Source organism: Oncorhynchus clarkii, chromosome 26 (genome assembly GCF_045791955.1).
Source record: "Oncorhynchus clarkii lewisi isolate Uvic-CL-2024 chromosome 26, UVic_Ocla_1.0, whole genome shotgun sequence".
In the NCBI taxonomy this organism is placed as follows: domain Eukaryota; kingdom Metazoa; phylum Chordata; class Actinopteri; order Salmoniformes; family Salmonidae; genus Oncorhynchus; species Oncorhynchus clarkii.
The window spans coordinates 7,822,405-7,839,549 of NC_092172.1; the positions used below are offsets into that span (position 1 = coordinate 7,822,405).

At 45.6% G+C, this 17,145-nt stretch overlaps 1 protein-coding gene across 2 annotated transcripts in view; it reads right to left on the reverse strand.

Annotated features, from left to right (window-relative positions):
• Window positions 1-13,166, reverse strand: part of LOC139385183 (cyclic AMP-responsive element-binding protein 3-like protein 1) — a 29,477-nt gene extending 16,311 nt beyond the window's left edge. For both annotated transcript variants that reach the window (XR_011628919.1, XM_071130281.1), the window contains exon 1: window positions 12,767-13,166. Coding sequence is in view for 1 of the 2 variants with exons in the window: in XM_071130281.1 (XP_070986382.1) it covers window positions 12,767-12,868 (102 nt within the window). In the remaining variant the exon portion in view is untranslated. The remainder of the gene's footprint in view (window positions 1-12,766) is intronic.
• Between the last annotated feature and the right edge of the window lie 3,979 nt (window positions 13,167-17,145).

The following is a 17,145-nucleotide window of genomic DNA, read 5'->3' on the forward strand; positions in this document are numbered from 1 at the left end:
TGCAACTGTTTCTGATGCAAGCCCTCAAAAGTTTCACATATGGCCTTCTGCTCTGCACCCCATAGACCAAGATGTGGAATTTCAGAGGCAGACAGAGGGGTCTTTTCTCCCTCATGGCACTTAAATTGTATTTTAAAGAGACCCAATTACCGAATTTGGGTGATATTTGGGATGGAGTAAAAGTAACATGACTTTTTTTTAAAAATGTTTTAACTATGATGATTGTTTGCACATGAACCCACTAGAAATGTAAGCAGGAAAGCCTAAAAGATCACAGTTTCTTTGGGAGTTGCCCCTCATCTGAAAATGTCTCTAGATTGCTACATATGTTGTGGCTAGAGCACCAGCCAGCAGGCTTTGAAGTACACCAAGTCATACCAGGACGGTACTTGCATGCAAAATGATTGAGGGAATATTTTGATTCTCAGCTTAGAATGAGACAGAGAAAGCTTGCTTTTTGAACAGGGAACAGGTAATGAGAATTCATTATAGTTTTGGCACTCAAGTTCTTCTCTCGTCTATCATTTTAGTGGTCATGATGGCAGACAATAATTACAGAGGTCTCTCAGAATGGGATGGGAAGAGAAACACACTTAAGCACCTTGAGGGAAACACATCTTCCCTGTCTGGGGTGGGGAAAAGACCCTTTATGCTGCCCCAGATGTTCCCTCAGCCCTCGCTGGCCCATCTCTCCAGCTGGGGCAGCTGGTACAGGTCTGGACAGACAGGAAGCCCCATAGAGGGGGAAGGGCTGCTGGGTGGTACTCTTTCTGGAAGCCCTCTCATTAAAACTCTCTGCGGCTGAGAGAGAGAAAGATAGACCACTACTCTATGGGGAACCGAAGAGGTTAAAATGCTCCAGAGCAACTTCTACATCGATGCTTGAGCAATAAGGCTCCGGAGCATTGTCTGTGCAGATACCTTGCAGCCCGTCTAAACGCTTTGCCCTTTAAAAGCAAACTTTGATAATAGATGCCAAATATGTTAGCGCCCACTGCAGTTATGGATTTGGAAACCAAATAGTATATTTTTAGAAACCACGGGCACAGGGATAAATGTACAGAATTCTTGGGAGTATAGTACCCACTGTGATTGGAAACAAGGAAAGTGTTTTGTTTGGCTTGTTCAGAAGGGGTGGAATGTTACCATATCTATCTGCAATATTCTAGACATTCTACCACACAATAAATAAGCCCTCTAAGCCTACCCTCTTGTCATTGACGTGGTGCTAGTATTTCTAGCGAGGCATAATCATATTAAGTACTGCACTCTCTCCTGGCACACAGTATCACATTTGGTGAAAAGAAAGCATAAATAAATGTCTCAGCAGTAGACATGGTAAACGCTTCACTGAAGTCAAGCAGCGCATAGTAATACCAATGTGCTTCTCGCATTCCTTCTGGTGACACAACAACTGTCAGCTCTGCGACCAATCAGAGTGAAGCATGCAAATTAGCCAGGCACTTGCAGAAGGAAAACTGGAGTGCAAGGTTCGCGTGGAGCAGCTCAGCAGCAGGAGAAAATGTGTGTTTGTAAAAGGAAAAATAAATCGGCCAATAAAAGTTTGGGCCTGGGACCCAAGCCAAGAAAGCTGCTAGACTCTCAGATCTGCAGGAATGACTGTTGTGCAGTTCAAATGTGGCTGCTCTGTGGAGATTTACCCTTGTTGCTGTGAGAAGATATAGAATAGAAGCAGCAGTTAGTACAGTTTGTTATTTTAAGAACAAATGATTACTTGGGAAATTGTGCTTAAGGGTGAAGTTAAAAACTGAAAATCAGCAGACAAGATAAGCGCAATATGATGACTGTCACGATCTGGACTCTGTCAAGTTTGACATACAGGAAGACTATCTAGAGGACCCACGCTACATCAGTACAAGAGAGGAGGGAAATTCCAAGCGAAAAGCATGTGCGTTCCAATCAGCTGCGATCCATAACGTTTTGACAGCTTGACCTAATCTGACCTCCCTTTGAAAACCTCTTAAATTGCGTGCAAACATTAGGACTTGAGACTGCTGCAGCCAAATGTTCCCATCTGCAACTTTAAGGGCCAGGTCACATGTCGTCGCTTGTCACATTGCCACTGGCACCCAAATTAGACCAGGTGCTACAAGATGAGCCTGATATGCATCTGATGCGTTACCATTTACAATTGTTATGCGTAAATGCACAAGTGGGCACTCTACATCCCCTGATTCTCATCTTCCACCTGCTGTTTTGAGGAAGACATTTGGAAGTAGCGCTACCGTTTACATCAGCATTACACTGATGTCCAACAAAATGACATATGCGTAATCCACACAATTGACCTACTGCTTGACATACTGCATTATGCATGTCATCACTGGTATTCCCAAAGCTCTCAAATCAACCAGACTTGACACTCGCTGACTGATGCTCCTCAATGAGTCCAACATTTCATTTATTCATCTACTGTTGAGGTTGAGGGAGCAGTCAGCAGTCCCATGGCCTGAATTTCCCTCTGCATGAGCAGCGGGTGAGCACCCTAAAGTATAGAGTAGACCCATGAGCTCCCATCCCCCACTTTTCCTGAGTGGAAAGGCCTGGTTTCTTAATTCCAGTGCAGATGCTTTCTTTAGCAAGCAGAGGGGTTTGAAAACCACAACCACTGGAGACAGGCTTCTGTGTGTCACTCTGACTGGTTTCCTGACCTTTAAGGGACTGTTTGGATCCCTTTAGAGTCTGTGATAGATTAGAGGAAGCCCAGAAAATATTATTGTTGAGTGGGGGGGGGGGGGACTACAAGTGGACTACAAAACTAAAGTCACTTTAATCACTTCTCAATACAATTTCTCACTGCCTGTTGCACTTCCTGTGCCTAATAAATGACCTTGGCGCATTTAATTGACTAAAGTGTGAACTTCAAGTACTATCTTCTTAAATAATCAAAATGACCATTGGACGCTTTGAAAGAATCTATAGCCTTGTTCCAGCAAACGTTAACACCAGTCCACAATGTTGACTCGGTCTCAGAGAACCAGCGAGGCAAGGTATGAATGAACTGTGGTCGAAATGGGTCCGGGAACAGGAATCCAACTGTTATATTTGAATCCAATTCATATCAGCATGACAGCCATTCAAATGTGATAACAACCCTGTTTAGTCTTATCCTTCCCCAATCATAAGTCATAAACAGATAATTAGCCAGATAGCTAATTGACTTCGTTTGGTTACTAATATGGAATGTGGATTTTCAGACAGGTTTTTGTCTGACGTGTACAGCCAGTCCTACTGCTCCAATAGAGATGTGTAGGTGATTATGACAGAGAGACTTGCCTAGAACTGTCCCTGCTATGTCTCCTGCAAGCCTCTCCCTGAAATCTATCCCTGAGAGCTCCATCCTAACAATGTGTTCCAGATTAAGTCTGGTTTCTTCTGTTCTGCCGTTTCATTTACAGAGCTGGTTGCCAGAGACTACAACAGAGGACTGATTTACAGACTGAGAAAACTGCCCACCAGCCTTTTATACAAAATAAAATAAGATTAAATAGACATTCCTACTTGTCTCTGGATACTCGATACGCAAACTCACAGTTTCATTTAGTACCATATAGGCTAGTCGAAAACCACAAGGCTAACGTTCAAAAGGGTGACCTAAAATTTCAACCACTGTGAAAATAACCTGCAACAGACTCTTTGTAAGCTTGGAGGATGGGTGGGTACTTCAACTACAATGGGCATTATCCTCTTATTACAAGATGATGAAAAAAGTGATACCTGCAAGGATGTAATGAGAAGGAAATTGGTGAAGGAAGCACTCATGTAGAAATAAAATAAAGTACATGAGAACTGCCCTGAAAATAGACAATAGGCTCACCAGAACTTGGTCCAGTTCAACATTTGTGGAAGCTCTATTACTCAAACCTCTAAATCAATATACTATCTCGGGAAAGGCCCATAATATAGCTGGAGGCTCCATTGTGGCTCCATCATGTAAACTATTTCAAATGTATATTGATAGAGAACACATCATTTCTAGTTCTTAAGATCTTGTAAAATCTACATTTTCTTCTTCTAAGAGAAATTAGACAAGGGGATCTCTTTAAAAAAAAAAAGTATGACTTGCATTTCAGTGAGGACAATATAAGAGACACGCAACATCACCAAAGATAAAACACTGACTGGTTTGACACCGTATGCTTTCTAAATTGATCATAGCCTGCAACTACCACAGGTTAGAGCTTCTTTGTCAGGTGCGTGAATGAGGACCCAAAAGCGAATTCACAAAACAGGGTTTCTTTAATGACGAAACACATGTAGGCTCAGATGGACAGGCAGATTCCAACAGGACAGGACAAGGTTAGATGAACTGGCAGATTCCGACAGGACAGGACAAGGTTGCAGCAAACACGACGATAGTCTGGTTCAGGCATGAGAAACACAAACAAGAATCCGACAAAGACAGAAACAGGAACAGAGAGAGATATAGAGACCTAATCAGAGGGAAAAAGGGAACAGGTGGGAAAAGGGGTGAACGAGGTAGTTAGAGGAGACAAGGAACAGCTGGGGGAAGGAGGGTAAGAAAAGGTAACCTAATACGACCAGCAGAGGGAGACAGGGTGAAGAGAAAGAACAGGAACAAGACACAACATGACAATACATGACAGTACCCCCCCACTCACCGAGCGCCTCCTGGCGCACTCGAGGAGGAAACCTGGCGGCAACGGAGGAAATCATCGATCAGCGCACGGTCCAGCACGTCCCGAGAGGGAACCCAACTCCTCTCCTCAGGACCGTACCCCTCCCAATCTACTAGGTACTGATGACCACGGCCCCGAGGACGCATGTCCAAAATCCTACGGACCCTGTAGATGGGTGCGCCCTCGACAAGGATGGGGGGGGGGGGGGGGGGGAGACGAGCGGGGGCGCGAAGAACGGGCTTGACACAGGAGACATGGAAGACCGGGTGGACGCGACGAAGATATCGCGGAAGAAGAAGTCGAACTGCGACAGGATTAATGATCTGGGAAATACGGAACGGACCAATGAACCGCGGGGTCAACTTGCGAGAAGCGGTCTTAAGGGGAAGGTTCTGAGTGGAGAGCCAAACTCTCTGACCGCGACAATATCTAGGACTCTTAGTTCTACGCTTATTAGCAGCCCTCACAGTCTGCGCCCTATAACGGCAAAGTGCAGACCTGACCCTCTTCCAGGTGCGCTCGCAACGTTGGACAAAAGCCTGAGCGGAGGGGACGCTGGACTCGGCGAACTGAGATGAGAACAGCGGAGGCTGGTACCCGAGGCTACTCTGAAAAGGAGATAGCCCGGTCGCAGACGAAGGAAGCGAGTTGTGGGCGTATTCTGCCCAGGGGAGCTGTTCTGACCAAGACGCAGGGTTGCGAAAAGAAAGACTGCGTAAGATGCGACCAATAGTCTGATTGGCCCGTTCTGCTTGACCGTTAGACTGGGGGTGAAAGCCGGAAGAGAGACTGACGGAAGCCCCAATCAAACGGCAAAACTCCCTCCAAAATTGAGACGTGAATTGCGGACCTCTGTCCGAAACGACGTCTGACGGAAGGCCATGAATTCTGAAAACATTCTCGATGATGATTTGTGCCGTCTCTTTAGCAGAAGGAAGCTTAGCAAGGGGAATAAAATGAGCCGCCTTAGAGAACCTGTCGACAACCGTAAGAATAACAGTCTTCCCCGCTGACGAAGGCAGTCCGGTGACAAAATCTAAGGCGATGTGAGACCACGGTCGAGAGGGAATGGGAAGCGGCCTGAGACGGCCGGCAGGAGGGGAGTTACCGGACTTAGTCTGCGCGCAGACCGAACAAGCAGCCACGAAGCGACGCGTGTCATGCTCCCGGGTGGGCCACCAAAAACGCTGGCGAATGGAAGCAAGCGTACCCCGAACGCCAGGGTGGCCGGCTAACTTGGCAGAGTGAGCCCACTGAAGAACGGCCAGACGAGTAGGAACGGGAACGAAAAGAAGGTTCCTGGGACAAGCGCGCGGCGACGGAGTTTGAGTGAGTGCTTGCTTTACCTGCCTCTCAATTCCCCAGACAGTCAACCCGACAACACGCCCCTCAGGGAGAATCCCCTCGGGGTCAGTGGAGGCTACTGAAGAACTGAAGAGACGAGATAAAGCATCAGGCTTGGTGTTCTTAGAGCCCGGACGATAAGAAATCACGAACTCGAAACGAGCGAAAAACAGCGCCCAGCGCGCCTGACGCGCATTAAGTCGTTTGGCAGAACGGATGTACTCAAGGTTCCTATGGTCAGTCCAAACGACAAAAGGAACGGTCGCCCCCTCCAACCACTGTCGCCATTCGCCTAGGGCTAAGCGGATGGCGAGCAGTTCGCGGTTTCCCACATCATAGTTACGTTCCGACGGCGACAGGCGATGAGAAAAATACGCGCAAGGGTGGACCTTGTCGTCAGAGAGGGAGCGCTGAGAAAGAATGGCTCCCACGCCCACCTCTGACGCGTCAACCTCGACCACGAACTGTCTAGAGACGTCAGGTGTAACAAGGATAGGAGCGGATGTAAAACGATTCTTGAGGAGATCAAAAGCTCCCTGGGCGGAAACGGACCACTTAAAGCACGTCTTGACAGAAGTAAGGGCTGTGAGAGGAGCTGCCACCTGACCGAAATTACGGATGAAACGACGATAGAAGTTCGCGAAGCCGAGAAAGCGCTGCAGCTCGACGCGTGACTTAGGGACGGGCCAATCAATGACAGCCTGGACCTTAGCGGGATCCATCTTAATGCCTTCAGCGGAAATAACAGAACCGAGAAATGTGACGGAGGAGGCATGAAAAGTGCACTTCTCAGCCTTCACAAAAAGACAATTCTCTAAAAGGCGCTGGAGGACACGTCGAACGTGCTGAACATGAATCTGGAGTGACGGTGAAAAAATCAGGATATCGTCAAGGTAAACGAAAACAAAGATGTTCAGCATGTCTCTCAGGACGTCATTGACTAACGCCTGAAAGACAGCTGGAGCGTTAGCGAGGCCGAAAGGAAGAACCCGGTATTCAAAGTGCCCTAACGGAGTGTTAAACGCCGTCTTCCACTCGTCCCCTTCCCTGATGCGCACGAGATGGTAAGCGTTACGAAGGTCCAACTTAGTGAAAAACCTGGCTCCCTGCAGGATCTCGAAGGCTGAAGACATAAGAGGAAGCGGATAACGATTCTTCACTGTTATGTCATTCAGCCCTCGATAATCTATGCAGGGGCGCAGAGACCCGTCCTTCTTTTTGACAAAAAAGAACCCCGCTCCGGCGGGAGAGGAGGAGGGGACTATGGTACCGGCGTCAAGAGCTACAGACAAATAATCTTCGAGAGCCTTACGTTCGGGAGCCGACAGAGAGTATAGTCTACCCCGGGGAGGAGTGGTTCCCGGAAGGAGATCAATACTACAATCATACGACCGGTGTGGAGGAAGAGAGGTGGCCCTGGACCGACTGAACACCGTGCGCAGATCGTGATATTCCTCCGGCACCCCTGTCAAATCACCAGGCTCCTCCTGTGAAGAAGAGACAGAGGAAACAGGAGGGATAGCAGACATTAAACATTTCACATGACAAGAGACGTTCCAGGAGAGGATAGAATTACTAGACCAATTAATAGAAGGATTATGACAAACTAGCCAGGGATGGCCCAAAACAACAGGTGTAAAAGGTGAACGAAAAATTAAAAAAGAAATGGTTTCGCTATGATTACCAGAGACAGTGAGGGTTAAAGGTAGCGTCTCGCGCTGAATCCTGGGGAGAGGACTACCATCCAAGGCGAACAAGGCCGTGGGCTCCCTTAACTGTCTGAGAGGAATGTCATGTTCCCGAGCCCAGGTCTCGTCCATAAAACAGCCCTCCGCCCCAGAGTCTATTAAGGCACTGCAGGAAGCTGACGAACCGGTCCAGCGTAGATGGACCGACAAGGTAGTGCAGGATCTTGAAGGAGAGACAGGAGTAGTAGCGCTCACCAGTAGCCCTCCGCTTACTGATGAGCTCTGGCTTTTACTGGACATGAAGTGACAAAATGACCAGCGGAACCGCAATAGAGACAGAGGCGGTTGGTGATTCTCCGTTCCCTCTCTTTAGTCGAGATGTGGATACCTCCTAGCTGCATAGGCTCAGCACCCGAGCCGGCAGAGGAAGATGGTAGTGATGCGGAGAGGGGGGCAACGGAGAACGCGAGCTCCTTTCCACGAGCTCGGTGACGAAGATCAACCCGTCGCTCAATGCGAATAGCGAGTTCAATCAAGGAATCCACGCTGGAAGGAACCTCCCGGGAGAGAATCTCATCCTTTACCTCTGCGCGGAGACCCTCCAGAAAACGAGCGAGCAAAGCCGGCTCGTTCCAGCCACTGGAGGCAGCAAGAGTGCGAAACTCAATAGAGTAGTCTGTTATGGATCGATTACCTTGACATAGGGAAGACAGGGCCCTGGAAGCCTCCTCCCCAAAAACAGATCGATCAAAAACCCGTATCATCTCCTCCTTAAAGTCCTGATACTGGTTAGTACACTCAGCCCTTACCTCCCAGATTGCCGTGCCCCACTCACGAGCCCGTCCAGTAAGGAGAGATATGACGTAGGCGATACGAGCAGTGCTCCTGGAGTAAGTGTTGGGCTGGAGAGAAAACACAATATCACACTGGGTGAGGAACGAGCGGCATTCAGTGGGCTCCCCAGAGTAACACGGCGGGTTATTGATTCTGGGCTCCGGAGATTCGAAAGCCCTGGAAGTGGCCGGTGGATCGAGGCGGAGATAGTGAACCTGTTCTGTGAGGTTGGAGACTTGGGTGGCCAGGGTCTCAACGGCATGTCGAGCAGCAGACAATTCCTGCTCGTGTCTGCCTAGCATCGCTCCCTGGATCTCGACGGCTGAGTGGAGAGGATCCGAAGTCGCTGGGTCCATTCTTGGTCGGATTCTTCTGTCAGGTGCGTGAATGAGGACCCAAAAGCGAATTCACAAAACAGGGTTTCTTTAATGACGAAACACATGTAGGCTCAGATGGACAGGCAGATTCCAACAGGACAGGACAAGGTTAGATGAACTGGCAGATTCCGACAGGACAGGACAAGGTTGCAGCAAACACGACGATAGTCTGGTTCAGGCATGAGAAACACAAACAAGAATCCGACAAAGACAGAAACAGGAACAGAGAGAGATATAGAGACCTAATCAGAGGGAAAAAGGGAACAGGTGGGAAAAGGGGTGAACGAGGTAGTTAGAGGAGACAAGGAACAGCTGGGGGAAGGAGGGTAAGAAAAGGTAACCTAATACGACCAGCAGAGGGAGACAGGGTGAAGAGAAAGAACAGGAACAAGACACAACATGACAATACATGACATTCTTCCTATGGTGTGCCTGAAAGGTATCACCACGCCTTTGATATTCACCTCACAGACGAAGTTGAAGGACTGATAATAGCACCTCGAATGCGTAGTCTTTCTCATGACATCTTAGCGTCGTAGTTTGTCACGTTTCTCTTTATTGAGCCTTCCATGACAGATCCGTATATACAGTACAGTGTCTTCAGAAAGTCTTCACACCCCTTGACTTTTTCAAAGTGGGATTTAAATGGATTTAATTGTCTTTTTTTTTTGCCAACGATCTACGCAATGTCTCTGCAATGTCTCTGCAATGTCTCTGCAATGTCTCTGCAATGTCTCTGCAATGTCTCTGCAATGTCACTGCCATGTCTCTGCAATGTCTCTGCAATGTCTCTGCAATGTCACTGCCATGTCTCTGCAATGTCACTGCAATGTCTCTGCAATGTCTCTGCAATGTCACTGCCATGTCTCTGCAATGTCTCTGCAATGTCACTGCCATGTCTCTGCAATGTCTCTGCAATGTCTCTGCAATGTCTCTGCAATGTCACTGCCATGTCTCTGCAATGTCTCTGCAATGTCACTGCCATGTCTCTGCAATGTCTCTGCAATGTCAGTGCCATGTCTCTGCAATGTCTCTGCAATGTCTCTGCAATGTCTCTGCAATGTCACTGCCATGTCAAAGTGGAAGAAAAATTCACAAAACAAATCATGGAATATAAAATATGAATATATTTTGATTAGATAAGTATTCAACCCCTTGAGTCAATACATGTTATAATCATCTTTGGCAGCGATTACAACTGTCCGTCTTTGTGAGTAAGTCGCTATGAGCTTTGCAAACCTGGATTGTACAATATTTGCCCGAATTTCTTATATATTTTGTTCAAGCTCCGTCAAGTTGGTTGTGATCATTGCTAGACAGCCATTTTCAAGTCTACCTCACCTCACACCGAATCAAGCTATAGAGGTAGAATCACTTTATTGACCACTTGAAAGTGGAAGTTTGTAGCCGGGGTTTATGCTCCTCAGCAGAGAACACATGTAGCAGAAAGTAGAAGTGACTGTGAAGAACTAAGAGCCAATGGCATGCCCTTTTTGGTAGACTGGTTTTCTGTCTGGCTTATTTTGCAGGCATGCATGAATTTTCAAAATATTACATCACTTTGTCATAGCCATCCATTTTGGACTGGCTCCAAACACAGCAGTAGGAAGCTCAGAGCAATGAGTCCCTGTAGGAACCTATTGGGAAGGAATGCAGCTAGCCGATCCCATTACCCCCTCCCTCTGCCAAAAACTCCTTTCCACCCCCACTCTGCATTAGTGTGTCTCGACTGCAAGGCCCCGACTTGCTGGAGTTCTTTGGCATGCCCAGTCACGCTCCATCGTCTGTGAGCAGAACTAGCCGCTGGCTTGTGTGGGACGCAGGTGTGTTGGCCAGTCACCTGCCGGCTGGGATCACCCCTCTTCCACACAGACACACACTTGCAATACGACACTTGCGGGTGCAGTTCTATTCTACGCATCCACCCAAGTGAATATTTCACTTCTGTCGTCAACTGCAGTATGCTACTGACCTTTAATCCGATAGGAATTGCTCTTATCATTCAAGTAAAATGGGATTGACTAGACCAGCCAAATATGAAGACAACCTGCAAACTCATTACAGTCTGTAATCCATGCAAAAGGAATGAACACCCTCTGACACATTTCTGAAAGTCGTATCATAAGAATATGCTAATCTCCACACCATAGGTATCCTAGATAATGTGGCCACACTTTCTGATCTTAAAAGCTACACAATAGCATGCAGCTTATCTGATTTACCCACCCATGCAATTACCTAAAATGTAGGGTGTTTAAGTGCTTGGCAAGAGGGTCATCAAAGGCAGCATCCGAAAACCCCAAGGCAGCCATGAAATTCTAACTCCAAGCTATAAAAAAAAAAAAAATAGCACACAGAAACCTAAACAGTAGAAATCCTTAAATGACCCACCTATATTTAAACCCCCATAATAGCTGGTAAAACAAACACTGCCTATTACCTGCCTCTCCCCACCCTTCCCCCCAGTGTGTAATTTTGTTGTAATTTTTTTAAAGACGTCAAAGGGTTCTTTCACTGAAGAGGGCCAGCCTCAACGCTTCTGCCTACAGAGGGGCTTCAACAGAGGGCTGTGCAGGGGGAAGCAGTGGCAGACAGGTGAGGGGTGCACCCTGCACACACACACAGGCCCTCATTCACTCTCACACAGCACTGAGAGGGCAGTCAGTTGCTAGAATCTGATCTTATTCACACTAAAGACAGACTGGTCCTCTCCTCCCTGTCTCTGTCCCCTCGAAAGCTCCCAGCCACAATCAAGCCATTGAGGGCCAGGGGCCAGGCTTGATACATACCCTCACAGCTGGGAGAATGTGGAGGGACATCTGAGTCTATTATAAGTCTATCAAATCCCCATTGAGAACACAAATCATCCTCAAGTGTCCCAAGTGCATGACTAGTTGAGCTGATGTGCAGATTCAGTGTGAATGCCATTATGTCACATGATTTCCCATTCATATGTGTGAAGCATCCCCAGTTAAACCTCTGTATGTCCTATGGGTGTTCGAATTAAATGAAACATTGACCCACCGGGGAGTAGTTAAAGATACAAACCACCACCACTCTCTCCTCAGAAGAATGAGTCATCATGGAACATACAAAGCCTAATGGGATCCTTTCCAGATTGCTCACCATTTCTCCAATAGCCCATTGGCTGGTCCAATTTTCCACCACCTACTAACAATTATGTACTCCATCTCTTTGTGGTGGGGTTGTTTAGTCTTGTTACAGTTTGTCATTTTCCAGTGACATTTACTCTTGATCCCTGTGTGTGATGTGCTGAATATTTAACTTAACTAATACATGAGGAATATCCTCTTCAATTGGATCAGAGTCATTTATCGAGGGCCATCATAAAAGTGTGATAGTTTTCACATCTGTCACAACAGTCTTTACAAATGCACTGAAGCCGGATGCATGAGCAGGATCAACTCCACCTAACACGCCCACTTTAGATCCGGCACGATTGTGAAAGAGAATTTTCTGAAATGCACAGCTGGGTAAATTAAACAGCAGTAGCTTACATGCCGGCTGTTTATCTTTCGTAATCGTTTCAGACACGCATGTGACGAACCCAACACCTTTCTCTGACGTGCATTGGATATTTTCAGCTTAATTCCTGCATAAATCAGGTTATTACAGAGTAATTAACACGTCTATCACAATCGAGACAGAGGAACACTGCTGACACTGTGGACACTGAAGCATTAATCGCATAGGCTATAGGCATACAGCCGAATAATATATCAAACATCCGGAGAATCAAAGCGAATCACGATTTATGCTGCATTACAGTTTGTCAATCACTGTGTGCGTAAAGATAAGTGTTGATAATATGTAGAATAGAAAAATGAACATCTGCACATACCACATTGTTGAGAAAATCCCCTTCATTCAAATCCTCAAGGTCCAACAGGTTGGCACTGGGGAAAAGTTTATCCGGGGCGAAATTGTCCAGAATGGTGTCCATAAGTGCAATTGCTATAATTAAACTCTATGATAAAATATATTTTCAAAAAAGCAATAAAAGGTAAATAGTTTCAAATGTTAAGAACCGATGACAGCAGCTCTTTTAGGCTGCTCTGTTCTGAACTGTCTCTTATACAACTATAATGTTGATATGCATCCCGCGACTCAATAGCGCGTAGTGCTTATTAAGATACTATTTTAGATTTTATATGCGTTGTTATGATGCGAGGTGTCCTCTAGTTCATTCAAATCAGCGACATCCAGCTGCGCTCTGTCTCTAAGGAACAAATCACTTGATTAATATTCATGATGGTACCGCCTCATTTTCTCTGCACACATCCCCCGCCTCTTTTTATTTTATTTTTTAAAGAAGCAGTAGCTTCGGTATTCTCTGACTCTTCTTATAGCTTTGGGGTATTTTGAGTGGCATGTAGAAAGTGCAGATCTCCAATTAAAAAACATCAGGTATATATATCTCTGTGAAGGTCCTCTCAAAGTATTAGTATGCAGTTCTAACACGTATGACAACTATTTATTTAATGAGGTAAGTTGACTGAAAACACATTCTCATATACAGCAACAACCTGGGGAAGAGTTACAGGGATGAATGAACCCATTGGAAACCAGGGATGATTAGGAGTCCATGATGGTATGAGGGCTAGATTGGGAATTTAGCCAGGACACCAGGGTTAACACCTCTACTCTCACAATAAGTGCCATGGAATCTTTAGTGACTACAGAGAGTCAGGACAGCTGTTTAACATCCCACCCGAAAGACTACACAGAACAACGTCCACAATCACTGCCCTTGGAATATTGTTTTTTAGACCAGAAGAAAGAGTGCCTCCTACTGACCCTCCAACACCACTTCCAGCAACATCTGGTCTCCCATCCAGGGATCAACCATGACCACTCCTGCTTAGCTTTGGAGGAAAGCCAACATTGGGATGCAGGGTGGTATGCTGCTGGATAAAAGATGCTAAGAGACCGATCAAAATGTACAGAATGGTTAACTGGAGGAAAATCATTTTGGATTAGGCCTAGTCCCAAAAATATTTTGCACTGACTAGCCTATAGTCTATGTTCTGTTCAGTTTGTGGAGAACGCAAAGGTGAGGAAGACCAGAGGTCAACTTTGATAGCTTGCTACTACTATAATTTAATTGATTAAAAACTAAATGTTTCTTGCCCGTGATGTGTTTATCCGAGTTATTGACCTCACAATAAGCCAGAATCGAGTAACTTACATTGTTGTGCTGAAACTTGAAGCAGCAGCCTCGGCACAATCAATCCGAAATGGACAGCTCATGGTGCTGAAAGTAGACACATTTGAGTATGCATAATTAATGTCAACCATCCTCATTTAATTAGACTTTACTAACAACAAGAGGTCTTTGTGTTGGAGCCTATTTCTTTCTATTTAAGAAATTAGGTAAGCCTACCTGTTTGACAGACGAAATTAGGCTATGGACTGCTATAGTAGGTTTTAAGTTCCTCGGCGTCCACATCACGGACAAACTGAATTGGTCCACCCACACAGACAGCGTTGTGAAGAAGGCGCAGCAGCGCCTCTTCAACCTCAGGAGGCTGAAGAAATTTGGCTTGTCACCAAAAGCACCCACAAACTTCTACAGATGCACAATCGAGAGCATCCTGTCGGGCTGTATCACCGCCTGGTACGGCAACTGCTCCGCCCACAACCGTAAGGCTCTCCAGAGGGTAGTGAGGTTTGCACAACGCATCACCGGGGGCAAACTACCTGCCCTCCAGGACACCTACACCACCCGATGTCACAGGAAGGCCATAACGATCCTCAAGGACAACAACCACCCGAGCCACTGCATGTTCACCCCTCTATCATCCAGAAGGCGAGGTCAGTACAGGTGCATCAAAGCAGGGACCGAGAGACTGAAAAAAAGCTTATATTTCAAGGCCATCAGACTGTTAAACAGCCACCACTAACATTGAGTGGCTGCTGCCAACATACTGACTCAACTCCAGCCACTTTAATAATGGAAATTGATGTAAAAATATATCACTAGCCACTTTAAAGCTCTATACCATACCATCTACTGCATCTTGCCTATGCCGTTCTGTACCATCACTCATTCATATATCTTCATGTACATATTATTTATCCCTTTACACTTGTGTGTATAAAGTAGTAGTTGTGGAATTATTAGGTTAGATTACTCGTTGGTTATTACTGCATTGTCAGAACTAGAAGCACAAGCATTTCGCTACAATCGCATTAACATCTGCTAACCATGTGTATGTGACAAATAAAATTGTGCGCTGCCCTATGGGACTCCCGGTCACAGCCGGTTGGGATCGAACCCCAGGCTGTAGTTAAGCCGCAACACTGTGATGCAGTACCTTAGACCGCTGCAATGCTTTTACTATAAAGGGGCTCTTTCCACCCCTACTCTTGTCAACGGTGGACTGTGTACCCACAACCTTCTGGCCCGCAGCCCTGATGCCTGTCCAAGAAGTCAGGGCAAAAGAAGACATGTTCTCTGCTATCTGCTTTGTTTTAATTATTATTTGGGGTGTAGATGTAACGGATGTGAAACGGCCAGCTAGTTAGCGGTGGTGCGCGCTAAATAGTGTTTCAATTGGTGACGTCACTTGCTCTGAGACCTTGAAGTAGTAGTTCCCCTTGCTCTGCAAGGGCCGCGGCTTTTGTGGAGCGATAGGTAACGATGCTTCGTGGGTGACTGTTGTTGATGTGTGCAGAGGGTCCCTGGTTTGCGCCCGGGTATGGGCGAGGGGACGGTCTAAAGTTCTACTGTTACATAAGAGTACCATGAGTGAAAATACCGATGAAACCTAGCAGTCAAACAAGGAAATGGTTCCAATTGTTTTTCCACCATTCATTTTCCCATAGGGGATTTTAGAAACACTGTAACGGTTTTCTTTAGGGGAAGGAGAGTCGGACCAAAATGCAGCGTGGTGGTTATTCATGTTTTTTAATGAAGAAAAAACTATACATGAATAAACTAACAAAAACAATAAATGTGAGAAAACCTAAACAGCCTATCTGGTGACAACAAACACAAAGACATGAACAATCACCCACGAAACACTCAAAGAATATGGCTGCCTAAATATGGTTCCCAATCAGAGACAATGATAAACACCTGCCTCTGATTGAGAACCACTCCAGACAGCCATAGACTATGGTAGAACACCCCACTAAGCCACAATCCCAATACCTACGAAATCCCCAAGACAAAACACACCACATAAATAAACCCATGTCACACCCTGGCCTGATCAAAATAATAAAGAAAACACAAAATACTAAGACCAGGGCGTGACAAACACTTAAAATAAGGGCTGTGTTTCGTTTAAGCTTACCCTGGTGTGACATTTTGATAACCTTGTAAATCTCTCAAGGACAAGGTGACTTTTATCAATATAATTGCCTGTATGTACCCCCCCAAAATTAAATGCTAATTAGCTGCTAATGTGGCTATCATAAAGAACTACAAATGTCATGATGATCTAGACGAGATGGCCGAATCGAGGCAAAGGTAAGAATCTCTGGATGAACTATCTAATATTAGCTAAATTTAGTAACGAATACATTGCCTATATTTCTTTCAATTGACAATTCTGTGAACTGTCTTTTTAAATGGACAAAAAACCTGTTAGCAAAGGCGTTAGCTAGAGATTATGTGCAGGAGCTTTCAGGGATTTGTAGCTTTGCATGATGTCTACTTTATCTATTTTCAAATCTGAGAGTAAATAGAAACAAATATATTGATAAAATCACCTTGTCCGAGAGAGATTTACATGGTTATCGAAATGTCACACAAGAGTAAGCCCACATGAAACACAGCCCTTATTTGAAACATTTTTAAAATTCCCCATGAGAAAATGATTGGTAAAAAAAAATGTGGATGTTTTTTTTTGTTGTTGGGGGGGGGGGCTTTTTTTTATGGGTTTTTGTGACACCTCCAATGTGGGGCTCTTACAGTCACTTGTTTTTTTCAAGCGTTCAGGGAGAGTTTAGGTGAAATATATTTTGTTGAAGGGAGGGCCATCCATTTTCCTAACAGAGAAGCTGTATTTTCTCCATGTAACCCTTATTACAAATAATGTTTACTCCCTAACATTCCATTGTATCATGAAGTACTAAAATACTGCACACTGTTAAGCTCAATAGGAACTCCAATATGCAGTGAGGTGATTCATACATTTCATAAAGAGGATACTTATTATATTGTCTCTTCTGTGCACTATGTATACAGTAAATCCATCCGAATGATAGAGA